The following is a 25,794-nucleotide window of genomic DNA, read 5'->3' as shown; positions in this document are numbered from 1 at the left end:
TCGATTCAAGGATAATGAGACAGAATGCAGCAACACCTCGTTAATTTGCAAGTATGTTCACTAGACTTGAGAGAAAAAATCTACCATGTTAAGCCTCTTCTGTGAAGCCAGATCGAATATTTAAAGCAGTATGGAATCTGGTCGTCCCAATAAACTCCGTGGTAATGGTATGTGCCTGAAAGATATCTCTGCAGAGAACGCTGGACTGCTCTAAAGTGCCAAAATGACCAAATGTACACAGTATAAATCAACCAAGCAAAACAGGTGCCGATTGCTGCCAACCGTTCCTCCGTTCCTCCCAATGTCCCTGTACAGCTGCCCGAGCCCCATCAACAACCTTCATGTGATGCTTCTCCAAAAACTGCGAGAAAATATGCAGAATAACAGTGCGATCACTAGTCGAGGAGGCAAGCTTTCCAACCACATACAGCGGCCATGTCAACGTAGCCATCGGAAGAGACAAAACGCACACGCGGAGAACACTGTCAAAAGCTGATCTGTAGACTTCATCGCCTTGAAGAGGAGTGCAGTCGCGGTACTCCGGGCTTTGGCCTTGAACAGCCTGACGAAGCATCAAAAGTCCGCAGAATTTGTAGGATCGCGCAATCTGAACCATTGCCTCGGTGTAGGCATCAGTTCCAAACGAAGATTCAATTGACCACGCATGTAAGCCGGCCATCACGTGTTTACCGTCTTCAGTGATGTCGTCGCCTAGACGGGCGCGACCGAGAAGATCGGCTAGATGATGCATGAGTGGCCAGAGGCTAGCAGCGCAGCCAAAGACCGTGTCCGCGTTGTTGCTGAAATCGGATGCAAAGCCACTATTGATCTGAAGTGGCTGCCTTTCTAGGGAAAGGGCGAGCATCACGTTGAAGTACTGGAAGATCTTGCGGAAGAATGAGATGCATGGGGTTTCGGGGGTGGCGCGGTGGCATTCTAATAGGACTTTTGCGCCTTGGAGATGACACCATGCGTTGCTTGCGGAGTTCCCCAGTACAATCTGATATATAACAGTGGGTTAGGGCATGATGATTGAAGATTAGAAAACGTTAGCTCCGGGTTGAGAGCTTACCTCATAGTATATCAAGAGTAGACTGCTCGCAAGCAAGTTCATGCGCGAAGTGTCATCAAGCTGTGGACGCGATAATTCCACAGCGAGTAAATTCAATGCTCTTGAATGTAGTTGGGTCGCTCGATCTCCAGTCTCAGAGCCAAGATGATACAGATGAGCCGCAGCGACGGCTTCCACGGCATACTGAACCTGGGCAGAATCCGAGGTTCGAGGAAGAACATGCTGCAAGAAGGGATTTTGAGCACCCGTCTGTGGAAAGGAAAAACTGATTAGGCTCGCTAAAATGGTGTTAAAATGAAAGATAAATCGCGATTCAGGATTGCTCGGTTGTGCTGGGAGCAATACTGGTCGCGCAGATGGCCGATCAATATTGGCCTCTTGAAGCTGTCGCCTCCGTTGTCGAGTCTGGGAATATTTGACTACAGTCCAGTCTGGGTAGATGCATTCCACACCCCGCTCTGTACAGAGTTGACAGCTGGGTCGGCCTTCGTTGCATTTCTTGCGGCGTTTGCGACTGCACGGGCTTTGTTAGCGTACTGACCCCGCACGTCGACGTTAGGCGGGTGGAAGGCTTTTACCAGTTCATACATCCCCACCTCGATCTCGTCTCTTGACGTCGTGTAGCCATGTATGAGGATGCATCCAGTTAACCCAACATCAGAATGTGGATATAGTGACAGCTGGAATCTTGGGCTTCTCTGCGGAGTCTGAGACGAGACCCGAAGCCCCGTGGTTACATGCAGGTCATGTGATGGGACTGGGGTGGATTTCCCAAAAGGGAAAATGGACTGTCATTAGATTCGGTACTTCATAAGAAGGACAACTGCTAAACTAAGTGTGTATCAATGATATATAAACATGTAGGTAAACCATAAATCAAGCCTTAACCAGATCCAAAGGGAATTGCAACACCAAAACAGAGAAGAAGAAAAAATAGAAATAGTAAGACCGGCCTTTCTTCCACCCATTCGGTCCCTTAACCCCACAGTGTTGCGAGTAGATCCCATCTCCACCAGGGAACAACAACCACATCACCTACAAACCAATACGCCTCCTCGCTCCATTTAGGCCAAACTTATGACCCTCTCCGCTCTGGAAGCTGATGAATGATAGCGTTTGCTTCAAGCTCGGTTGGACCACGGGGGCTGCGCGAATTTTGCGGAATATCCCAATTCCATTGGCCAGAATTATGACGAGGCGATGAGCCTCCAAACCCTGATACTGATTCTGGAGCTGGCGAGAACTGTCGCATCGTCGGGTCTGGACTACCGACCGAGGTGACATCGGTACCCGGCGCCCTGGCAGTATTGCTGTCGAGTTCACTCTTGCGGTTTCCAATCGAGCCGCCCGTGTTGTTGAACAAAGCCCATCGCGCCGTGCGCTCGGTCCGCCCGTCTTGTGAGGACATCCATTGTGAGTATACGCGATTGCGACCGAGGACAAAGAACAGTGCGACCAAAATAGCAACGAACGCCACGGCTGCGATGACAATGCCGGCAATCGCTCCGCCACTCAACCCTCCTCCGCCTCCGCCAGATGAGGCACTGCTGGTTGTGGCGCTGGTGCTCGCGCTTGTGGTTGTCGACGTTGAGTCACCTGTTGACCCGCTGCCCTCGGCGGGCGCAGACTGGCCGGGTACTAGCATATAGGGATAGGTGAGAGCTTTTTTGTATTGCGATTCGAAGGTTTCGGTCGAGTTCTAAGAGTGCATTTGTTAGACAATTTCTTCAATTTGGAAGCTGAGTTAGATTTAGGCTTACCGGGTTGATGACGCCCACCATTCCATTTTCCAGGCATGAACCGATCGCAGTGCAGTAGAAAAACGTTGGCTAACGAGAATCTTTGTTAATTTCTGTCCCTTGAGCCCGGAAGAAGCTATTTTCTTACCTCGGTATCATTGACAACCACTGACCAGGTCGGCGGCTTTAATCATCAGAAATGTCAGTCGATCCGGTCTATCTCACCCTCGCGGTATAAACATCTTTAGACTTACAGGACCGACAAGTTGGCCATCTTTCTCGTTGAAGCTGTTAAACATCCCAGAATAGAAATATGAACCACTAGACGGATAGCGGCAGGGCGATCCATAGTCTGCCTGTACGACAGAGTGGTTTGTTGGGTAGAATTCAAAGACAACAACGTCGCCAGGGTTGGCCGTGATGCTATGAGGAACGTAGGCATGCGGACTCGAATCTGGCCCAACTTGGATAGTATGCGTCGCACTACCGGTCGAGGTCGTCGTCGAGGTGGAGAAAGTCGTAGTTATCGAACTGCCTGCCGTTCCCGTCGCAGAGCTATCATAATAGGAACTGGACGCAGCGGATCCTAGAGTCGCCAAAGCGATCGAGGCCAGAAATGGCCGAAGCACCTGCTGTGCAAACAGCATTTTGGAAGCTGACGATGGACTGTGGGAATTATTGTAAACTACACCGTCAGTTCGAGAGGGGGGATGTGCAGGAAAGAAGAAAAGGCCCTGCAGGATGAAAAGACCAGAAGGTGCCAGGGCGGGCCCTCCAGTCTAGGTTGGGGCTTAGCAAATAGTACACGGCTGAGGAACACAAGATACTTTGTCTATAAGCCTCTTTGTTTTTCTTTTTGTCCCTTGCCCGACCGACGTATGTACTGTAATCATCAGTTTCCCAAAAGAGAACAGGGTTCCTAAGGCCCAGCCATAAGTAGTTAATAGTCGGCCCCCGACCGCTAGAGATCCACTTGGGGGCGCTTTTGGTGTCCTTTGGGTCTGAGGGTCTTTTAACCAGCGCTGCTGATTTGCCGGTTTATTCGGCCCTTGTGGCCCCCAATATTAGTTAAGGATAATACGGCCGAAAGCAACAGGACGCCTTGAAAGGTTACTTCATTACCGAAAAGCAAGCAAACGTTGTCTTTGGTACGAGGCAGTTCGAAGTTGATAGGCCTTGGAATACGGTCGCAATGCTAAATACCGCACTTGTTCTATGTCGATACTTCTGGGCTATTTCAAGTAACCCATGAAAGAAACTCGAGCCAGAGGCTCTTTGAATCGCAGCCACTCCGTCACAGATGTACATCCACAACGCCCAACAACGCCGAGGGCCTTTCAACCGTCTTAGTTCCACTAAGTAAACTACAGCCCTTTAACGATGCAGTCAGCACGGCACTTGATCGATTTTTATTGGTCCGGCTGCACCGACAACGTGGTGTAATAGTGGGTGCATGTCAGCCCGGAGTCTAGACGACTATGAAATAAATGAAATCGAGTTACACCTTGGGATTGTGTGGACTCGATCCCGATTCTCAACTTGAAACACGATTCATGCCGTGCAGTTTGATTCATACCCCGGACCTAAACAAATTGCATGAACTCTCAAGAAAATATTATTAACATTCTAATGGCAATCCAAAACCCTTCTGCTAACCCGCTCTTCTGGTTCCGGCCGATCCTACCAAAGCCACACGGGCCAAGGGAAGGGGGCCGGAGCCAAGTCCAGCAGAAAATAGATTAATTCAGGCTACTCAGCCCATATTGGGTGCCATATTTTCACCAGCCTTACAGCCCGTCCCCAGGTGTCCATAATTTCATCCACCGGTCATCCATGTCACTTCCCTCCTCGTAAAATCGGAGGTCTGTGCTGACGCGAATTCGTCCATCGTGGCCCTCGTTCTTCGAGCTTGCATGCACAATATATGGGTCATGAAATACCACGTCGCCAGCCTCGTAATTAGCCACAAGCCAGTGCCGATCACCGACTCCGCCGTTTGTCTCATGAGCGCTGCCAAACTCGTTCGCATCCTGTGACAATTGTCCATATTTTTCCATATGCACGTTGAATGCGCTCAGTCGCTCTTCTTCAGAAAGGTCCTTGGCTCGACGGGTAAAATCCGCTTCAATCTCACGGCCCACTTTGACAGAATCGCCCAGATACATCAGGCCGCCCCCGTCAGCCCTAATATCTCCTGTGAGCCTCAATTAGCCACGGTTGATGCATCCAAATAGGTAATGTATCCGAGAGACCTTACCAATAGGTACCCACGCCGTTAGGAATTCAGCTTCTCCCTTTCGAAGGAACAGCTTGTCATAGTGTACCCCGGTGCTGAGCGCGTGTGGGGCATTGTGTCTGATCATGGTGCGCTTCAGCAGGATTTCCTTCTTCCAATCCATTATTCCCTTGACGTATGATCGGAGATTAGGATGTTCTAGAAGCTGGAGGTACTCGGGCTGTGTGTGCGCATCGATCATAGCTTGGACCTGCTCAGGCGTTGGTGGAAGTTCTCCAGCTCCTATCCCACCATGCTGGAGCGGATCATTCGAATCGTTGAAGATTCCCTCTTCAAGTGCCGAGCCTGGCTTAATTATTCCGGTCGGCTCGTATAACTTAAAGTACCTATACAAAACAAGATTAGCGTCCGCATATACCACGCTGAGGCTTGTTGTTGAGACTTACTCCTCGCGAACTTTCTGCACATCCTCTCTTGGAAGGATATTCTTGACGTAGACATAGCCGTCTTCTCTCAACCTCCTCCGCATTTCTTCGAAAGATGTGTCGCTGGGTGTCTGCCGTAGCCACTGGGCAGGGACCGCCGGGCCGTGGTTGGATCGAACGTCCACAGTCATCGTGGTCGATTAAAGTCAGTATGTGAATTATGCGAAGCTGACAGACTGGAAGAATGATAGTTCTGCCTTCTACAGCTACATGCTACCGGCATCCTTTTATGACCGCATGGAATTTCCCCCTCCAAGCTCTGTCAAACTTTATTCGTGGTTCAAAGTTCAAACCACATATCTTCGAGCTCGCCTATTGGACATCGTTACGGGAGCTTCCACGACACGACGAACGTGATCACCATGCCCAGACGCTGATCAAGATTCTCCAACCCCCGCAAACCCGCGTACAGTGGAGATCCCGATCTTCCCTATTGGCCAGCGTTACGCTTTACCCTCGAGATTTTCTACTTTAAAATTGAACATATTCATGTAGGTTCTTATCTATGGGCCATAAGGTTCTAAACATAAACCAATGTCTGTTAATATGTATTAGATGGCGCTCTGCCTCTAGCCGGTTGATTTTATCAGGAATGGCAGAGGTTTCTTGATCTCATCGGGTAAAGTTGCACAAAGTTCTTGCCTTCATGCCCATGACTTCATTGTACAACATTCGGAATATCATAATAACATTTCATTATATTGTCAAATTCAAAATTTAAGAGGTTATAGTATTCTTACACTATTTAGCAGGCGCGGGAAGCTGTCCCTCCCACTGCGCCTTCGCCGACTCAAACAGAGCATCATCAGTCATCATATCCCATCCCGTAAGAGCCAATCCCTTTCCAGTAATAATAGCCTCCTCGTGGGCTTCATCAGTTCCAGCACAAGCCGTGAAAGTCGGGTGATGCGGGAAAGACCCCGCTGGTGTGGGGATGGCGAACATAGAATGAAGTGTGGGTGCAACGTAGCTGACGTTACCTTGTGGGATGTCAGTGATCTGTAATTTAAAGATTTAGAATATCAAAATTAAACTCACCAACATCGGAAGATCCGGTAAGGACCTGCTCGTGCTTCTGGATGACCTCCTTTCCATAACCTGCCAAGTGGCTCGTGTATCGCTCACAGAGAGTCTCGTTAAGAACAATGTCAGTGTAGAGGCCCTCCCTAATATCATCATTCCCTCATTAGTATCAATTATACAGTACAATCTGCTCGGAGACTCACTCTACAATCTTGACAGTGCAGCCAGTAGTAATAGCCGCGCCCTCAATGCACTGCCTGACCTTGGCAATAAGCTTGTTAAGACCTTGCAAAGTCGGGCTGCGAATCTGCCAGTAGGACTTTGTGTATGCAGGAATCACATTGGCGACCTTTGGCACGTCCAGGAAAGCTCCGTGGATTCGCTCATCGGGCAGGATGTGCTGTCTCAAGGTGGAAATTCCGTTGTATGCCTGAACCAGTGCATCCAACGCATTAACACCATCCCATGGGTTACCTCCGGCGTGAGCATTCTTGCCAAAGTACTCCACATGCAGCTCCTTGCGAGCATTCATCAGGACTCCAGCGACTCCATCACTGGGACGTCCAACCAAATTCGTTGGTCCGCCGTGGCTAAAGGGGAGAATTAGGATTATTCATCAACTTGTAAAATCACTCAAATCTGAACTTACGCCATCAAAGAAATATCAACACCCTTGTAAGCACCAGCATCGATCAACTTTGCCTTGCCGCCGCCGTTCTCTTCGGCGGGAGTACCGAGCAGTTGAATTCTGCCTTTCATTCCAAACTCCTTCTGCAGATGGCTCAGTGCCAAAAAGGCTGCAATGCTGCTGGTGGCAATAAGGTTGTGGCCACAGGCATGGCCAATGTCAGGCAACGCATCGTACTCAGCGTTGAAGTTGATGAGTCGGCCTTCACTGCCGCTGATACATTCGAAGGATGTATCCACTCCGTAGGCATGCCGAGTAACTGTGAATCCTTGGCTTTCGAGGAAATCACAGATAGCGTCATGCGCCTTGTGCTCTTCATATGCCAGTTCTGGGTTCGACCAAATCTATGAATGGTAAGCTTGTGTTACAGCCAGACATGTCCTAACGCTCGGTGCTCCTGGGAGACTGGGGTGGAATCATACGTAATTGTTCAGTTCACGGAGCTGCTTGGCCACTTTCTCAAGGGCTTTGTCCATAGCAGCCCGAGCCTCCTCGGGAGAGATTGGGATAGTAGAGCTGATTGCCATCTTGTGAATAACCAAAGTGTAGTCACAGCAGTAAAGAGAGTGCTCAGTTAATTATGGAAGATAGAATTTACTACCGCGCTCTTGTCACAGAATTGTTGAAATGAATGAGGTCTGACGTTCATGCGAATGTGACCCTTTTATAGTTCTATTGTCTCATAACCTTCTCGAATTAACTCTCTAAGGGACGGCATCAAAGCCGCGATCCTGGATACGACTTCGCATAAGTCATTGATGCAGGCATAAGAATTATGTTAATTGATTATTTAATCGACTATCTTCTCCTTCTTGACACCTTGATTAGCACGATCTAACTACATAATGCTCATAATCTTATCGTTATGCGCCATGGTGCGGCATAAGATAACAATGACCAATGCGGGGGCGACGATTAGAGTTCTGGATTGCCGAAGGCCATGTGTTGACGTTAGGCTGGCATCCACCAATCAGCAACTCTAAATTTGCCGACCTTGATGATAATTCCCAAGCCCAAGGAATTGTATCCTAACCCCTCTCAAGCTCGCCTCTTTTAAATCCAATCAACACCTTCAAATTTGCCGACCCTATTTCCGCGAGTTGACTTATGCTGTGCTTGTGCTCGCAATCGGGGATTTCCCGCGGGAAACCAAGGCTCTCAATGCTCCCCAGGTTATTTCGATAGGAAATCTCTTTGGATAAGACAAGAAGCTGATTTCTATCTAATCTTATCACTTTTTATCTACTATCTATACTACGCGTTGCGGATGTTGTAGGCGTGGAGGGATGAAATGGCTGTAGATTGGCGTCTTGTAAGCGAGAGTTAATGACGCCAGACCAAAGATAACATGGTGCACAACATTAAACTTTTATCATTCTGTAATGTTCATATAAGTTGACCAAGTAATCCATCCCTAGATCTCCTTGGACACACTGAGAATAATAAGTACCATCAGATACTGGAATTGTTTACTTTCTGCATTCATAATATCCTCCTCCACAATGGGTACAGCGCAAGAGCCGTACAAGTACGACGAGAAGGCTGTCAATACCACAGATGAGACAGTACAAGATGCCAGTGTCGGCGAATATACTGACTACCAACCCTCTCCTGAAGAGGAGCGTCGACTCCTATGGAAGTTAGATTTGTTGTAAGTAATGCCGCGTGTCGATCTACGGAAACATGCCGATTTCGAAGTATCACATTCTGAGACTCCTCACAGTATGATCCCGACGATGGGCATTTGCTACATGCTGCAATACATGGATAAACTTGCGCTTAGCCAGGCAACTCTTTTGAATATCCGAGCCGATCTTGTCAGTGGCACCAAAACGTCCTTCCCTACCAGATATTAACCTTCTTCATATTATACAGCACCTGGTTGGCCAGGAATATACTTGGTGCTCCGCGATCTTTTATTTTGGTTATCTTGCATGGAGTGGACCCACTTCGTACTTTATTGTTCGCCTCCCTCTGGGCAAATATCTAGCTGTCTCTGTGTATGTCAAAGCCACCGATCAACTCTTATTCCTGGCTAATTCGGTTCGTGTCCAGGTTTTTGTGGGGTGGAATCCTCATGTGCCACGCAGCCTGCCAGAACTATGCCGGTTTAGTCACTGCTCGATTTTTCCTTGGTGTTGGTGAAGCTGCTGTTGCACCGGGTTTCGGTCTGATCACTGGAATGTTTTACAAAAGAGAAGAGCAGCCCGCTCGGTAAGAATTGTCTCCCAAGGCCATCAATGACGAGACAGCATGGTTCAGCAAACTGATATTCTCCCACTCTCAGCCAAGCAGCATGGTTCATCGGTAACTGTGTTGCTAACATCATTGGTGGTGTCGTTGCATGGGGTATCGGAAACTCTGCATCGGGAATCCAAAGCTGGCGCCTCTTGTTCCTCGTTCTTGGAGGAATCACCTCCGGTTACGCCATCATCCTCTTCTTCATTCTTCCCGACTCTCCCGCAAAGGCTTCTTTCCTTACCGAGTCCGAACGGAGAATCGCAGTGCAGCGAACACTGAAGAACAAGACAGGCTCTGCTCAGGTGACAGAAGCATTCCAATGGAGTCAAGTCGCCGCTGCTGCGAAAGACCCGCAGGCCTGGTGCCTGGTACTTTACACCTTCTGCGTCAACCTTGCCAATGGTGGCCTGACTAGCGTACGTGGATACTATGGTGATATTTATTTTAAATCCTCACTGACATGAACATAGTTCTCCGCCATTATTATAGCAGGCTTCGGCTACTCGAACTTCAAATCCCTCCTCCTTCAGATGCCCATGGGTCTTTCCCAGCTCGTGTTCCTCCTTATTACCGCCGCAATCGCTACATACATCCGATCATCACGCATTCCGGCCATGATGCTGAATGTGACGGTTGCCGTTATCGGTGTTGTTTTGATCTACACGCTCGATGACTTCCACAAAATTGCCAAACTAGTTGGCTTGGCCTTTGTTGCCGCATTCGCCGCCAACATCCCACTCTCCCTGAGTATCGTTACCTCTAACGTCGCCGGATCCACAAAGCGAAGCACAATCAGTGTTGCTATATTCGCCTCTTACTGCGTGGGTAATATTGTGGGACCTCAATTCTTCTACGCTTCGCAGGAGCCAGTATACTCGGTAAGTTTTTCTCTTTCGCTCATTATATTGTATTTAGACTAATCATTTACCCAAATAGAGCGGCATTGAAGCATCGCTGTGTGGATTGGCACTCGGTGTGTTCTTCTTGGGATGTTTGTTCGTTTACTATGCCTGGGAGAACAAGAGACGTGATCGGAAGAATGGAGTGGCATCCGAGGGTCTTGATGCTCACGATCTTATCGAAGAGCAGAACAACAAGACCGACAAGGAGATACCTAGCTTCCGCTACACTCTTTGATGTACATAATGATTCTTAATTTTAATCCATTCGCGGATTGCCCAGTACATTAGCTGACCAAGGAAGCTGATCATTGTATCACTGTCTTTGCTTGTAGATCAGAGAAGGGGTTGATGTCGCTAATTCATAGACTCCAAAAATGTAAACATAAATTCCTCCATAAATTCTTCAAGTTCCAACAGACAGTTGCCGTTGACTTTCTTCGTCCCCTTCCTTCGGTTGACCTTTTTTATTTGCTGGGCTCAAAGGCGAAATCTTAGTCGTAATAATGTATGTGCACGCAGCGATGATTGCCACCTCAGGAAGCATGGTCATCATCAAATACGCGGTCGGGTTGCCTTTCATCGCGTTGAAGACCATGTTGCCAGTGATGACGAAAATTAGAGAGAATGCAACCCGTACTGCGAGCAGTGGCAAACAAAATGCGACGCAAGTCAAGGCCCACCGCTCTTCCTCAAAATATTCACCCTTGCAAAGCCAGAAGAGGATGAAGACCCCGGCCAAGTAAATATATATCACTGCTAGCAAGGCCATACTCGCTTGGCTCCATGGTGTGGGGGCGAGTGGGTGTTCAGCATGCGTAACAGATACCCATCCGCCGATAGAAATGCCGATATCAATCCAGGCAATGATGGAGGGAATCCAGAATATCCGCTTCGCAACGATTGTGACTTTTTTATTGCTATTTGTGTGAGATGCATTAGCTCGCTGCCTGATGATCTCAGATGTCAATCCACTCACATTCTTTCCAGCAACTCCAACAGGAGAAATATAATCAAAATCATCCCCAGGGATTCACAAACAAATATCGCAGCGGACAGACCTCGAGAGTCATTGTTAATAGCTGCTAGCTTGCAACTGGCGCTAATGAGTCTGAGAAGGGAGAATACGCCGATGCAAAACCAGCCGATACGGCGAGTATATCTAAAGTAAATGGCGAACAATAGGGGCGCTGAGAATGCGACAACTTGAGCTGCAGCGATGCCATCGCGATATGTGAAAATTCCGTCGCTAGCCATAGCCTCGCGGTGCGAGCGAGGCTCCACGAAGTATTTGCTTCCGTCTTGAGGCGTTAACTTAGATACGTCAATAATAGTTACTCGTCGCTTGATGAGAAATTCAGTTGGCTGAATGATAATGTAACAATTCAATACACAATATTCTCATGAGTTCTGGCATTCCTTCTTTATAGCAACATCGAAAAAGAAACCAACACAGCAACTTCTTGGCGTAGCCTTGGAGCAGCCTTGGCAGAACGTTCGTGTTATTGTTCATATAAACGTATACTCGTCTCCTATTGGCCCGCTGTGGTCCCCGTAAGGCTGGCGCTGGCGCTTTTTGGAAATCCTCGCGGGATCAGGTGACTTACGGCCCAATTTCTGACCGATCGAGGCGATTAGAAAGGTGATCAGCATCTCCAGCAGCCCCTGCGCCCCCAAGGCTCCGACAACTACTGTGTGGGCTGCCCTCATGTGGCCTTGGCGAGGGAGAAGATACCGAAACGGACCTGTCGGCGCTGTGTTTAAAAGAGAGTCAAAATGAGTTGAGCATTGTCTTGAGTGTTGAGGTTAAATAATATACAGAAATAGTGACTGATTTCACTAGGAAGACCCCACTGCTCCTAAGGGTCCAAAGTGAAGTATGCCACACCACAAAAATCACTCAATCGCCCCCTGCAGCAAACGGACTCGCCGCTCTCAGCTTCTGCCCAAACCGCCAAAGCAGAATAGGCGCCGGTATGCCAATTCCAATAGCGACAAACGCCAAAACACTATTCCCCCAACCATACTTCAACGTATCAAACATGTAAGGTGCAAAAAGCGGGAAACTAAAGCCAGCCAAAGACCGCAAAAGCGTCGCGGCAGCAAGTGCACTCGCCGCATATCGCGTATACGAGTCGACAATGTAAGTCTGGATACACTGGAAAGCGACGATATTCCCAATACTGAAGATGCAAATGCCGAAGTTGGGTGCGATCCAGTGGCAGCGTTTTTCCGCCGTCCAGCCGTAGATGAAAAGTCCCACGGGATTGCAGAATGCTGCTACTGCCATTAGTGGGACTCGGAATTCTGGTCGGCCGATGTTGTTGTTGCGTGTCTTTAGATGTCGGTATATACGATCAATGAGTGGGGCGCAGATTTGGGAGCCTAGCATGAAGCCTAGGCCCATGGAGATGTAGTTGAGGCCGCCGATGCCGGATGACTCGCCGTAGTATGCTTTGCTGGTCCATAGGGTTGGGAAAGTGGCCAAAGTTAGGTACATAGTTCCGTAGACTGATTTGGACATTAGCTTGGGAGTAGAGGTGCCGATTTGACGCTGTTCATCACTGACCGATAGCCATATACAAAGCCAGAATTTGCACGATGGGCTGCGTAGTGAGGAGTCGCAAAGGGCGTATCAATGCTGTCCTGAGGATCTTGCCAGGACTTTGATGTTGTCGCTCGCCCTCGGTCTCGTATTTCTGATTTCCTGTCTCTTTTCGAAGCTTTTTGGCTTTATTGCCTAGAATCACCGGAGCGTAGGTCTCCGGTAGGAATAAAAACCCAGCGACTTGAATGAATCCTGCTGTGATGGAAGTTGCGTAGAACACCCATCGCCATGTAGTGTTCTCTGCAATGAAACCCCCGGCTATTGGCCCGATTGCAGGGCCTAGCAGAGGAGCTAGACCATAGATAGCGAGTGCTTTTCCACGCTCTTCAGGACGAAAGCAGTCCCCAAGAACACCACCGCCGATCTAAGAGCATTCATCAGTCTGGTAGCCTTGAATGAGGAATAATGTCTTGCCTACCGCCAGCGGTGCACTTCCCCCGATTCCGGCGAGGAAGCGAAACGCGATCATCTGCGCAGTCGATTTAGAGACACCGCATGCAATGTTAAAGACAATGTAGAACAGATTTGTGAGCTGCAGTATGATCTTCCTGCCATAGATCTCAGACAATGGCCCTAGAAAAAGTGGCCCAACTGCGTATGCCAACACAAACGTAGATAAGGTCAGCTCCAGCAGTACGTCATCTGTTATCTTAAAGTCGACTGCGATGCTTTCCAGAGCCGGGGCTACCATGGAAGAGGAGACTGGAGAGATGAATGTGAACAATGACACCAATACGGCGGCCAGCCATTTCTTCTTGGTAGGCCAGTTCTTAGGGTTGTCGGGGTCTTCGGGGCCTTTCCATGTTACCTGGTGTTGTCAGTAATCGACGAAAACGAACGAGGAGAAGAGAGGTCTTACTAGTGTAACGTCCTTATTCTCAATCTCTTTAGATGGTTCTCCGGGGACTGGCTGCTTATGCCCTGCCTCCAGGTCCGACATTGGCTCATCTGTGTCCTTTCCAGGGTCTTCACCATCCCCTAGCTTCATTTCTGCGTGACTGTTGGAGCTGGTTTTGTGGAGTGGGCGCTCTGGGCTATTCGCGTCGCGTTTGTCGTGTGGAGTGGAATGTGGCGATGAGTACATTCCAGGGTGATGAGTCGTGGCTTTCTGGAACCGCACGGGTCTCTCTGTAGATGCAAGGTGAGATTTGGCCTCTTCGTCAATTTTGCAGAGTAATAATCATAAGTGGGAGGTGTAAGCCAAGGTAGCTGAGTATGTCGAGTATTTATAGCAATTACTTGGATCATAAAGACAGAGAAGAGGAACACTGGAATAATTCACCGAGCGTCATCGAGGGGTCATTCGCAGTATAACCGGTGACATTGATATACAAGATACGGATATAGTCGGGATATTCGGTGAATTCGGAAATTGGGTTGTGGCGTCAGCACGTCAAGCAACGCTCACGAGCGGGGGTTATAGGCTTTCAAGCAATTACTACCATCATGCTAGACCTTAATCCTCTTGTTAAATGGCCAGGTTTCATCTCATTTCGATTCATCTCGAACTAGTTTCGACGAATCATTCTGCCCAAGTAATCGTCTATGCGCTTTACATCGCCCAGCTCAGCGAGAACTCCAACATATCCATCAGGTCTGACGACAGCAAGCGCTCCCTTGCTTGGGTCAACACCGTAAATGCCATAGACATCATCCATCTCATACCCGCTGTAGAACGACATTTCCGAGTATTGTTTCACCTCGTGTGGGATATCATTCCACATGAACTCCCTCGACAGGCGAGGATGGATGACGACCTGCTCTAGAACAGACTGCGGGAACTGGGAAATAACCGCGCCCAGTGCCGTCAACGTCCTATATGAGGTTCCTTGTTGGTCTAGGAGGTCTGACGATGTGAGGCATAAGACGCGGAATCGACCAGTGGATGCAAAATCTACCATCTTGTCAGCAACGCATCATATCTCATCATTTGGATCCTAGTTCATACCGTCTTGAAGATCACGGCGATAGCCATCTGCATGTCGAATGAGACGCACATTCAACAGTCTCCGTCCCGGTCGCAGAATTCCAGAGAGATAATCGATGCCGCTGACTGGATTCTTCTCGCCGTCCAGGGTCCTATCCACAGCCATATTCTCAGGATATTCAATTCCACAGCCGCTTGTGAACCCGTTTCCTCGACTGAACACCTCAAGGAACTCCTCATGTGTCAAGCCTTCAACTCCATCTTCAGAGGCGCCGATCTTTCCGGAGAACATTGACGAGAATGCACGGTCAAACTCAATTAATTCCTGTGCAATAGTGTGGCGTTCTGTGTGGTATGTGTCAAGAATCGGGTCAGGCTGGGCGAGAGCGCTCTCTGGAGTCAACCCGTGGATGCAATAAGCTAACTTCCAGGCCAAATTATAAGAGTCCATCATTGATACATTCATGCCTTGGCCAGCCTATGCGTTGTTAGTCAAATTCAATCGATGCCTGGATGTGGTCCCAGAAACATACCTTGGGGCTATGCGTGTGACAGGCTGGAAAAAATCGATATCAGTAACCATTCATGTTTCTCGACCTGGATAAACATACCATCGCCGGCAATGAAAACTCGGCTCACGCCCTTTGAATCCTTGACAGAGAATTTGTCCGTAACTCGTTGGCCAATCTGGTAAGCTGCCCACCAATCCACAGCACCATCTGTCTTCGGACGGATATAGTAAGGCTTGAACGCTGCGGCCGCGTTGTCAAATATGGTCTTTTCTGTAACCTGGCTGCGACGAGCTCTTGCATCGGCCGTCGGGGCAGCAGTGGAGCTATCCGTCGTTTGTTGATCACTGTCTGGCTTGACATCGCCTGGTACTTGCACATACAACCGCGTCAAATAGTCACCAGTGGCAATGCGCTCGCGAGGAATCACCATGACCGAGCCAGCGAGCGAGTGAATAGCGCAGCGACGACGGATATCGGGGAAGTCCGTGTCAACGATCAAGTCGACGACGCCCCAGATGTGATCCAGGGATTCACCCCTCAATTTGAGTCCCATGGAGCGTCTCACGACGGAGTGAGCGCCATCAGCTCCCACCAAGTATTTTGTTCGCACGGTTCGACGTTGGCCCTCGGTTTCTATCTCGGCAACCACGGGGAACTCTGCATCCCCCTCCTCGTCGATCTTCACATCGATCAGTTTGGTATTTCGTTGCACGCCGCGTTTCGAGTAGCGAAGCAGATCTGTTTCTAGAATTCGCTCAATGCGACCTTGGTGAATGGTGACTTCGTGGGGGAATCGGGCAGGTACGGCGACGTCTTGGACGATTGAAGTGCGCTCGATGATCTTGTCCTTGTCGTTCGAGGGGTTCCAGAATGCGACCTATGTTGAGAGCGTGTTAATTCAAGGTCGCGTACGGGGATTTCGGGCAAATATTCACCTGCCACATCTGACAACCCTCGGTGAGAATCTCATCTGCCAATCCCAGCGACTTCAATGTCTCCAGAGTCCGGGGTTGAAGGCCATCGGCCTGGCCTGACTTGAGTGTGGTCGGCTTGGCGTCTACACACAGCAATGACTCGTCGCTCAGTCCATATCGTGCGAGTAAGAGCTCAAGCATGAGTCCTGCCGGGCCAGCCCCGACGATAACCACCTCATATCTCTCGTTCTTGCCATCTGACTGTGGTTTCGGTGTGAGACGTGGTAGTGGGGGTGCGAAAGAAGGAAGGACGCGTAGCTCGCGCGACGCGGCGGCATATTCGGTGAAAACGGGCATGGCGGGCCCGTGGAATTTGGGCGTAATTAACGGTTCACTGGGAGCGATAAAAAGTACAATGCTTGCAATTACTGTAGATATTTTTTTTTGAATATATGCTGCTATGGGCAGAATGGACCATTTAATTGATTCCATAGCAGACTGTATTCTACAAATTGGAGAATGGCGGGGAATGGTGGGGAGCGGACCATGTGGGCGGGCATGATGAGCTTCCACAATGATCAATGGGTCGAATGGATCCTAATGGACCAAAATGTATGGCAGGAGCCAATGGAAAGTGGAGGTTGATCTGCAAGCTGGCGACTGCAATGGATTGGTGAGCTTCAGGTAATCGTTCAGTAATCCAACCCGTAGGCCAATGGCGGGGCCTCCGACAGTTCGATCGCGCAGATTGGTCGAGAAATGCCAGCCTCGGGTTTAGAGACCCTATGGTGAGCTTCCTGGCAAGATCATACTTCCGAGTGCTGGTTAAAAAATAGCATTCATCTAACTTATAATCAGTATAGAAGATTAAACCGACCATGATATGGTAGAAATCATCCTTGGGGTTGTCCTCCCTTAAGGGTATTTATTCTCTTACGCACATCTGACTCGCTTCATTGTGCTGCTAATTAAATCCTATCGATTTCCCGATCGCAGATACATATTCCCACGCATGGGCTTGAATCCTTACTGAAATGGCATGCTTAAGAAAGTAAGTCCTTTTCTGTGAGGGCCGACCGAACTGATTGTCGAGAGTTTGTCTGAGAACCTCGCTGACTGGTATGTTTCTAGAGGTAGACCGTTGACCATAAACTCCAGCCCCATGTAAAAGATGAGAATTTTCTAGAGCCAAATTTGACATTTCAACAAAATCTACGGCTGTGAAATGAGGCTCGGAAATCTTTGTGAGACTACTCCTGTCAAAATCGGGAGCCTACTTCAAATTCAACGAGATTTAGTCGTGGAAAAAGAGACATACTTCTCATTTTTCAACTTTGTGTGGAACAACCTTCTGGAAGCGAAAGTTTCATCTCACTACAGTAGCACTTCGTCAGAATTGAATGTCTATTTGGTGAACAGAACTGGTTTTTCGGAATCGGCCGAGCATCATGCTTGGAGAGTACCTCAGCCTTGGGCGCTGCGATGATTGTCTGCTAAATTACCTATCAAGGCATCGTTCTGCGCACCGTCTTTAAAGGTCGGACGGGATATCTTTCCATTGTTTTAAGCATATGAGTGTTTTCTAGTAGAACCGAAGTTATTAACAGGGAAGAGATGGATCTTGAATCAAATTGTTACGAGAGCTAATTTTAACTTGATACCTTGTGCAAAACATGGAGGCGGATATGATATACAAAAAGACACTCAAATAACTCCGATTAAAATTTAGTTTGAAGCTAAATGTTGTCGTCTACTGTATAGTTCGTCCAGGTCACACTGAAGGGTTGGTACCTTCACGAGACTTTCCTTGGAAATATGATGTCTAATCTATTTACTGTGATTTGAGTAAAGGCTCCAAATTCTCAGAGAAACTCTTTGTTAAGATTCCCCAGCACATTGTTGATTTCACTTAAAGTTCGAATCCTAAGCCTGGCCATGTACGGATTTGGTCATCAGTGCGGAGCGAGGTCCGGGACGGTAGCACGTTTACCGTCTTTTACCGTCGACTATACTACAATTCCGCACTCATCCAGCATTTGCACTAGTAATAATAGCCAAACCCCAATCAAATCGAGGCATCTCGGCAATCAGTTTTGCGGATCCGGCAATGTGGTCAATCTCAGTGCCGAGCTAGCATAAGTCCACATGACCAGACAGCTATCGGAAATAAACGTCGTCCGCCTGTTGAACGGGTCAGACAGACGTCAGGCGTATTCCGGTACAGCCGACAGCCACAAGCTATGATATCGCTAGGCCTGTCCCTGGGCTCGATAGGCGAGAGACTACCCCGTCTCCCCCGCGTTTCTGACCCTGTGGGGGTAAACCTCCACGGGGGATTCCCGGGGAGCCATTCACATCACGGGGGAAACTCGTGGTCCCGGGCCCCCTCCGTCTAGCAGGTAGAATTGTGGATACGAAGGGATTCGTACATGTAGCGAGACCCTATATCCGAAGACTGTGGATCTTCAAAGGGGCATTTCCTGTTCCCGAGAGATATTCACGCTGGGTGAGCCCGGGGAGGAAGCTTCGATATACTTTGATTTTCTGGTCAATCATCGCGTTGAGTATTGCTCCAAAGCATAGTCTATATCCGGTTGAAGGATCCGACGAGGCTGGAGACGTAGGAGCATTGGGCGCCTGGCAATGGCTTGAATGACTTATAATTCGGTAATGGTCCGCCTGAAGCATGCAGGGGGCCTTTTACCAAGTGAGATCATTTAAGCGTCGAGCGAGAAGGCTTGTCTTTTACCAATCCCTATACCTCTGCTTCTTTTCTGCTTAGACTTTTCTCGACAATCATAGCAGCCATGAAGCGACTGTCTCGAGTCTTCAGTGGTAGCCCTAAGCCCGTGGTGCAAGAAAAGGAAGCCCCTCGGCAGATCGTCAAACCTATCATTGAACAGCGGTCTGTCGATGAAGGCAGGCCATTGAGAGTCGTTGTCATTGGCGCCGGTATCTCGGGAATTCTCTCTTGTATTCGATTTGTTCAAAGAATTCCAAATATCGATCTGTGTATCTATGACAAGAACGCGGATATTGGAGGAACTTGGGTTGAGGTCAGTCCATGTTGTGGTTTTTTTCTCTCTCGCGAATGCTGGGCTACGGGCTTCCATGAACCCCATTGGATGTTGAAAGATGTCTTTGGACCTTAACTGACAAGCTCTGTCTTTAGAATCGGTATCCAGGCTGTGCATGTGGTACGTTATCCAATATTGTGGCGACAATCGATGCCTCGAATCCTGTCTTCTCGAGTGTGATGCTGACCCGACTGCTTGTTATTCAGACATTCCCGCACACACCTACCAGGCCACCTTCGAGCCCAACAAAGAGTGGTCTTCTTTCTATGCCACCTCGCCAGAGATCCACCGATACTGGAAACGCATCGTCGACAAGTATGGGTGCATGAAATACATCAAGTTGAGGCAGCAGGTTGAGGGGGCAACCTGGGATGAAAATACTTCAAAGTGGAATGTCCAAGTGAGTCAGATTCATCGCTGGGCAATAGAACTATAACTGACTTGGCTCGAATTAGATTCAAGACTTGGAAAGTGGCTCGACGTACAGCGACCAAGCTGATGTTCTCATCCAAGCGACCGGTGCTCTGAACAACTGGAAATGGCCAAACATCCCTGGTCTTCAAGATTTCAAGGGCAAGCTGCTTCACAGTGCCTCTTGGGATGAGGAGTACGAATATTCGGTAAGTTTGTGCTATATCGAACTTGACAACTTGCAGCCGGTACTGACCTTGGTATAGAATAAACGAGTGGCTGTGATTGGAAACGGTTCCAGTGGCATTCAGATTGTGCCTGGAATGCTGCCAAAAGTGACCTATATCGATCATTATATACGCAGCCGGACGTGGATTGCTCCGACGTTTGCTAGAGAGCAAATCGACAAGCGAGGAGGCAAGGGACTAGAAAACTGTAAGATAGCTTCATCTGTCAGCCCTTTCGCGATTGCCTAACCTTTTGTTTCAGATACCTTCACTCCGGAGGAGATCGAGACTTTCAAGAACGATCACCAAGCATACCAGGAGTTCCGTAAAGGTACGCAAAGCTCTACCTCAACAGCAGTCATACAAATATCTAATTTCACGATCAGAGGTGGAGCTCGAGTTGCAGTCTATCCATGGAGCCACACTTACCGGTCACCCCATGCAAGTGGAGGCCCATGACGTGTTCGTCACAAACATGAAGCGCCGCTTAACGAACAAGCCCGAGATATTGGATGATCTTATTCCATCATTCCCACCAGCTTGTAGGCGCTTGACACCAGGTCCAGGCTACCTCGAAGCTTTGACAGATGAAAGAGTCAATGTCATCAAGTCGGATATTGTCAAGGTCGACGCGACAGGCATCTTCACAGCTGATGGTCAGCACAGGGAAGTCGATGCGATTGTTTGTGCTACCGGATTTGATACGACCCATACCCCGCGATTCCCCATCAAGGGACGAGGGGGCATCACTCTCGCTGAGCGATGGAAAAAGACCCCCGAGACCTATATCTCGGTCGCAACCGACGGGTTCCCTAATTACTTCATCTCCCTCGGACCCAACTCGGGCCTTGGAGAGGGCAATCTACTCATCCTAATTGAAAGAGAGATAGATTACTTCACGGAATGCGTGAAGAAGATGCAACGCGACAACATCCGCGCTCTGTCTGTGAAAGCCAACGCAGTCCGGCGCTTTAGTCAGTACTGTGATGAGTACTTCACAGGCACCGTCTTCAGTGGCAAATGTCGGAGTTGGTACAAGGGTGGTACTGAAGATGGACGCATTATTGCACTATGGCCTGGTATGATAACAACCTCGGGGTGTTTTCGTCGCTGAATTTACTAACCAGAGCTAGGGTCCTCTCTTCATGCGATGAAGGTATTCGCGAATCCCCGTTGGGAAGACTTTGACTATGAGTATGTCAACGACAATCCGACCGGGTGGTTTGGAGATGGCTGGACCGAGAATGAGAAACATGATAGGATCAATGTGAACTATCTCGATGATGATCAGGTTGATTTCCCCCAGCCTTTCCAGGCATAGAAGGAACTCGGGGAGAAATAGCACAAGCAGGGCGCAACGGACCTTCGGGCAACAAGATATGCTAAGACGCTCATGGTTTACATAGATCGAGCAGAGGAATCTTGCTTGATGTTTTTTGTATTCGTTTTTAATGGTGTTAGAACGGGATAAGCACAGTAGCGAACTCTAGTTAGCCATGATTCCTGTCTTGGACACACAACCCAGCTTTGACTTTAGACGTTACACTTCCAAGGTTCACGTTCTTATAATTGATTATTCCAGTATTTATCGTTCGCCAATTTTTACACTAAAATAGTTCAGCTTGGTTCAAGATAAGCGCAACATGATAGTGATAATGTATACGACGCTTAACACTCCATAGAAACGTGCCCGCATGTAACATTGGGCTAGAAGACAAGGAAAAGGTGAGGTCCCTTAGTATAGGTTTTATCCCGAAGGCATCGGATATTTAAGAATAGCAAAGCAACCAAAGAAGAGAAGGGCTCAAAAGCTTGAAGCAAGGTGGGAGAACAGGCATAGCTAGATACCCTTTAACATCTTCTGTATCTGGATATCTTTTGGATGGTCTTTTGGATGGTCTTTTGGATGGTCTTTTGGATGGTCTTTCCAGATATTCCCGGAAACATCTATCGATTCATCTTTCAAAATATGACAGAGATGATTTTGAAACATGGTCAGGGTTCCAAACTTATGAAACTTCACTACAGTACTTGTCCATATTGCTACCTAAAAACGATTACATAAGAAGATGGACCGAAGATCTTTTGAGGAGGCTTCTCCCCTTTTTTTTCATTTCTGGTTTTTGAAAAGAAACTCACAGTCTGCTAATCATACATTTTTGCCGCTCAAACCCGACCTTCCCTAGGTTGCTAGATATTTCTTCTTCGTGTCTAGTGTAAACATCAGCGGCGAGGGCTTACCGTTGGCAAGTCGCTTTCCAATCTTCAAGGAGCTTGATGATGAACTTAGGACGACGGCAGATATCCTTGGAGGCCCAGTGGTCAAAGATTTCCTTCATGAACTTGCATCTCGGTTGATTCTCCTTGCATGCTTTGACAGTTGCCCTCACGGAAGCAACGACAAAGAGACCGGCTTTGGCACGAGTCAAAGCTGAATTCATACGCCCTGCTGCTGCAGCGAATCCGGGCTTGTCAACGATCACCAGGTCCAGGATAATGATGTCCGCTTCATGGCCTTGGTAACGATCGACAGTGGCAATTTTCACCTTGTCAGCTCCCAAGCCTGGCTTTTCCGCGTGGAGTTTCATCATTGCCTGCTGGTGAAGCTTTTGTTGAACCGAATAGAAGGTCAAGATGCAAATATCATCGAATTGAGAGGCGGCCCTTTTCTTAGCCGGTTGATATTCGAGCAGTTTGACGACCACAGCCACAACAGCTTCAACATTTTCTTCGTTGTAGCTCGACGTAGCACCAGCACTGTTGTCCGATTTCTGTTCACCCTCGGGGATGTCAATAACGACCACATTAGATTCCAGATTGAACAGATATTTGTCAAGCTGACGGACAGTTCTTGCGCGGACACTGGAATTATGATTGGTGGATATGTGCGTTCTAAGACAGCTTCCATAGTATGCCAGCTTGTGCCCCGCTGCGATATCCTCGTGCATACGGCGTTGTTGATACAAGTCTGAAAGGCTGAGGCCATTGGCAATGAATCGATCGAAGAACGATACCGTCAGCTGTGACCGGAACGGGCATTTGTCCTTTGGCGCCAGGACCGTTGGAGGTATCAGGAGATCGCCCATTAGAACCATGGCCTTGAAGCTTGGATTGTTGGCAGAAGTATACCAGGCCAAAGTAGGCCAAAGGCGAGGCTCTGAGATCTGATTAGCTTCATCGCAAACGATGTGGCTGGGCTTGATGAGATCCCGCAGGTAACCTTGGCAAGCAGTGTACGGAGTAGATACAAGGACATCAGCGCTCATAAGCACAAAGTCCCGGAGTTCTCTGATGCCTTCCTTTAGCGAGTCAGTTTGCGCTGTGCTCATAAGGCCGACTCTGAATGCTTCGATTTGCTCTTTTAGAGCTGCCCACTTCCGCGTTTCCTCTTTCCTTTTGCTATCAGCCTCGAGTTCTTGAGCCATATGATTCACAAGAGAGAAAGAGGACTCTCCGATTCTCTCAGTTTCCTTCTCGCGGTCATTCAGTGTAGCAACGGTGCCGGGGAAAATCATATCGTAAATCAGAGCCAAAACATCAGCATCTGCCGGACAAATCGTACGGAGGGTATCCTCGCTATCCGTTCCGGCGTTGGCGTTTTCAAAATGCCACGGAAGAAGTCGAATGACAGTGATTGGTCTTTCGTCCTTACGCCGAACTTTCTCCTTGAGAACGAGGTGGATATCCACTGCAAACTTGTTCGCCTGTTCATTCGTTGGAGACATGGCATAAATCACATGGTGCTTTCCAGTTTCCTTGTTCCTGTGCTCGATAAGAGGAACGAGGATTTGGCAAGCCCAATATGTCTTGCCCGTACCAGGGGGTCCGCGAATGGCAACGGCCAAGGCATGCATTTCCCGCAGGCCGTCAAATGCCGCCCGCTGACCTTGGTTGAGCTTGCTGGTAATTCTACCAAAATCAAAGTCTTTGTCTTTGATGGTCTCGTAGAAATCCACGGGCGGAAGTCGGACGCTCGCTGCATCAGCAACAGATCCCAGAGCCCCTTCATCTCTTCGCGCTTCATGTACATCTCGTGACCAGCAGCGAAGATCTGTTTGCGCTCCTTCCCATTGATATCAAGGCCTATGAGCAACTTATGGCAGAAATGTGTGTTGTACTCGTGAACGTGCATGAATCCAACTTGCCGAGGTGCATGGAATTCAACTGGACGCTGGTCACGGGGCCCATTGTCGGGATGATTGCTGTGGAACAGATAGAATGGACCAGGCGTGTCTTTCATTGCCATCCAAGCTTGGCGCATGCGATAAGCCGTGTTCTCCAGGTCCTCATTTGAGGTCTTGAGAACGACGTTGAGTGAACGTGACTGCTTGAGATGGCTAGAGATGAGGAGCCATGCGGTGTTCTGCTCGCCCAATTCATGAGGCGGGTGTATTCCGATAGTCTTGATGATGGCATCCTTTTTTAGCTCAATTCGGAGAACGTTGAGCGACCCATTGTCGGGGGCAATCCGGAGTGCTGGAACTTTGTCGATGAGACTGGAGGGGGCGATTGCGCGTTTTTTGTTGGCGATAGCTTCGACAAAGCCTGTTACCTGTAGATCCGTGTTCTTTACGAAGATTAGTACCAGAATTTCAGTCTGGGTAGGTGAGGTTCAGGACACTTACTTGATCAGATTCTGCTTCAAGTTTGATGACTTTCAGATGGGCAGCATCATGACAAGTGAACTTGACACACCCCCGCTGGAAGCTTCGGTAGCCTTGTGCATCCACCTTCTTATCAATCTTGGTGTCGGTGTCCTCGTCATCTCCAAGTTCAGGTGCAGGAAGAGCCGTATGATAGGCACATTCAAACGACACTTGAAGGTAAGGGTCGGGGATACATCGGGTCTGATGCAGTAGTGCAGGCAATGAATGAGTGGTCTCTGTTATGTGACCCAGCCAAAACACTGCCATAATCCGTGATGAGAACACTTTTGAGTTCACGAGGTCGAGAACTGATGATCTCCTGGTGAAGGTCAAGATCATGGGTAGTGTAAAGTTCATCGCGGGGTGGACGAGGTCCTGACTTTGAGGGGCTGGCTCTGTGCATCATGAGGAGAGTGTAGGATAGTCACAAAAGAGTATCAGTGAGGAGCGGAGGATGGTGATGAAGAGACACGAGAAGGTAGTATTGAGTAGTAGTGAGAGGTTGTCGAAAGAAGAAAGAGGGGTCGTGGTTGAGAGAGGAAAAAGGGGGAAGTTGAGGGTGGTAGGCAGAGATAAACAAAGAATATGAGAAGAGTTTTAAGGATGTGTTGGGGCTAACAAGCCCACCCCAGTGAGTGACATCGTCACGTCACCAGAGCAATAGACCAGGCCAGCCCCGGCCGTTATCAATCCATCTGGATTTCAACGGACGTGCTGGTAAGCCATGAGAAACCCCCAGGAGAACTGTGACCTGGATTCCAGATCCAAGACCTGGCATGGAGAGCCAATGTTCGCGATCCGACGGGCAATCGCTTTACTAGGTACTGCTCAAGTCAGTTTGCTCCCCTTGGACGTCCAATCCCAGCTGCGTACACTTCATACACTATACTTCATCGATGATCCACAAGGATACCCGGATGAATATCTTTCCGCCGTCAACAAGCAGACCGATAAGTTGCTTGGACCGACCAAGGACATTCAATTTGTCCCAGCCAACGACCGGGTGCTTGGACCAGACAGTACGACTGAAGATGCAGTGCGGAAGCTGTCAAACACGTTTTCGAAAGTCTGAGGCGTTATATGTAATTT

At 48.7% G+C, this 25,794-nt stretch overlaps 11 protein-coding genes across 11 annotated transcripts; 4 read left to right on the top strand and 7 right to left on the bottom strand.

Annotated features, from left to right (window-relative positions):
• Window positions 1-247: 247 nt before the first annotated feature.
• On the bottom strand, window positions 248-1,662 carry N7496_007844 (uncharacterized protein; the record flags this gene model as incomplete). The annotated part of the gene is made up of 3 exons (XM_056700763.1): window positions 248-1,000; window positions 1,073-1,321; window positions 1,525-1,662. 3 exons carry the CDS (start codon window positions 1,660-1,662, stop codon window positions 248-250), a joined length of 1,140 nt encoding a protein of 379 aa, XP_056552826.1.
• A 485-nt stretch (window positions 1,663-2,147) lies between these two features.
• Window positions 2,148-3,458, bottom strand: N7496_007843 (cupredoxin domain-containing protein; the record flags this gene model as incomplete). The annotated part of the gene is made up of 3 exons (XM_056700762.1): window positions 2,148-2,771; window positions 2,833-2,901; window positions 3,066-3,458. 3 exons carry the CDS (start codon window positions 3,456-3,458, stop codon window positions 2,148-2,150), a joined length of 1,086 nt encoding a protein of 361 aa, XP_056552825.1.
• Window positions 3,459-4,598: 1,140 nt separating this feature from the next.
• On the bottom strand, window positions 4,599-5,663 carry N7496_007842 (phytanoyl-CoA dioxygenase family protein; the record flags this gene model as incomplete). The annotated part of the gene is made up of 3 exons (XM_056700761.1): window positions 4,599-5,005; window positions 5,069-5,433; window positions 5,494-5,663. The coding sequence occupies 3 exons, from the start codon at window positions 5,661-5,663 to the stop codon at window positions 4,599-4,601; spliced, it is 942 nt and encodes a 313-aa protein (XP_056552824.1).
• Window positions 5,664-6,273: 610 nt separating this feature from the next.
• On the bottom strand, window positions 6,274-7,770 carry N7496_007841 (M20 family metallopeptidase; the record flags this gene model as incomplete). Its single annotated transcript, XM_056700760.1, has 5 exons — window positions 6,274-6,512; window positions 6,571-6,698; window positions 6,759-7,145; window positions 7,205-7,587; window positions 7,666-7,770. 5 exons carry the CDS (start codon window positions 7,768-7,770, stop codon window positions 6,274-6,276), a joined length of 1,242 nt encoding a protein of 413 aa, XP_056552823.1.
• A 975-nt stretch (window positions 7,771-8,745) lies between these two features.
• On the top strand, window positions 8,746-10,621 carry N7496_007840 (uncharacterized protein; the record flags this gene model as incomplete). The annotated part of the gene is made up of 7 exons (XM_056700759.1): window positions 8,746-8,894; window positions 8,967-9,060; window positions 9,119-9,243; window positions 9,299-9,457; window positions 9,531-9,900; window positions 9,955-10,362; window positions 10,421-10,621. 7 exons carry the CDS (start codon window positions 8,746-8,748, stop codon window positions 10,619-10,621), a joined length of 1,506 nt encoding a protein of 501 aa, XP_056552822.1.
• A 268-nt stretch (window positions 10,622-10,889) lies between these two features.
• Window positions 10,890-11,129, top strand: N7496_007839 (uncharacterized protein; the record flags this gene model as incomplete). Its single annotated transcript, XM_056700758.1, has 1 exon — window positions 10,890-11,129. One exon carries the CDS (start codon window positions 10,890-10,892, stop codon window positions 11,127-11,129), a length of 240 nt encoding a protein of 79 aa, XP_056552821.1.
• Window positions 11,130-12,283: 1,154 nt separating this feature from the next.
• Window positions 12,284-13,682, bottom strand: N7496_007838 (MFS transporter; the record flags this gene model as incomplete). Its single annotated transcript, XM_056700757.1, has 3 exons — window positions 12,284-12,894; window positions 12,953-13,355; window positions 13,410-13,682. The coding sequence occupies 3 exons, from the start codon at window positions 13,680-13,682 to the stop codon at window positions 12,284-12,286; spliced, it is 1,287 nt and encodes a 428-aa protein (XP_056552820.1).
• An 817-nt stretch (window positions 13,683-14,499) lies between these two features.
• On the bottom strand, window positions 14,500-16,701 carry N7496_007837 (putative phenol monooxygenase; the record flags this gene model as incomplete). Its single annotated transcript, XM_056700756.1, has 5 exons — window positions 14,500-14,885; window positions 14,940-15,396; window positions 15,452-15,474; window positions 15,530-16,307; window positions 16,366-16,701. The coding sequence occupies 5 exons, from the start codon at window positions 16,699-16,701 to the stop codon at window positions 14,500-14,502; spliced, it is 1,980 nt and encodes a 659-aa protein (XP_056552819.1).
• Window positions 16,702-19,151: 2,450 nt separating this feature from the next.
• Window positions 19,152-21,380, top strand: N7496_007836 (flavin-containing monooxygenase; the record flags this gene model as incomplete). Its single annotated transcript, XM_056700755.1, has 8 exons — window positions 19,152-19,400; window positions 19,517-19,541; window positions 19,628-19,821; window positions 19,877-20,041; window positions 20,099-20,267; window positions 20,322-20,390; window positions 20,446-21,138; window positions 21,193-21,380. The coding sequence occupies 8 exons, from the start codon at window positions 19,152-19,154 to the stop codon at window positions 21,378-21,380; spliced, it is 1,752 nt and encodes a 583-aa protein (XP_056552818.1).
• Window positions 21,381-22,296: 916 nt separating this feature from the next.
• On the bottom strand, window positions 22,297-25,062 carry N7496_007835 (uncharacterized protein; the record flags this gene model as incomplete). Its single annotated transcript, XM_056700754.1, has 3 exons — window positions 22,297-23,968; window positions 24,031-24,626; window positions 24,685-25,062. The coding sequence occupies 3 exons, from the start codon at window positions 25,060-25,062 to the stop codon at window positions 22,297-22,299; spliced, it is 2,646 nt and encodes an 881-aa protein (XP_056552817.1).
• A 367-nt stretch (window positions 25,063-25,429) lies between these two features.
• Window positions 25,430-25,777, top strand: N7496_007834 (uncharacterized protein; the record flags this gene model as incomplete). The annotated part of the gene is made up of 1 exon (XM_056700753.1): window positions 25,430-25,777. One exon carries the CDS (start codon window positions 25,430-25,432, stop codon window positions 25,775-25,777), a length of 348 nt encoding a protein of 115 aa, XP_056552816.1.
• Window positions 25,778-25,794: the final 17 nt, after the last annotated feature.

Source organism: Penicillium cataractarum (assembly GCF_028827025.1).
Source record: "Penicillium cataractarum strain IBT 29864 chromosome Unknown utg000007l, whole genome shotgun sequence".
Lineage (NCBI taxonomy): Eukaryota > Fungi > Ascomycota > Eurotiomycetes > Eurotiales > Aspergillaceae > Penicillium > Penicillium cataractarum.
This window is presented reverse-complemented; position numbering and strand designations above follow the sequence as displayed.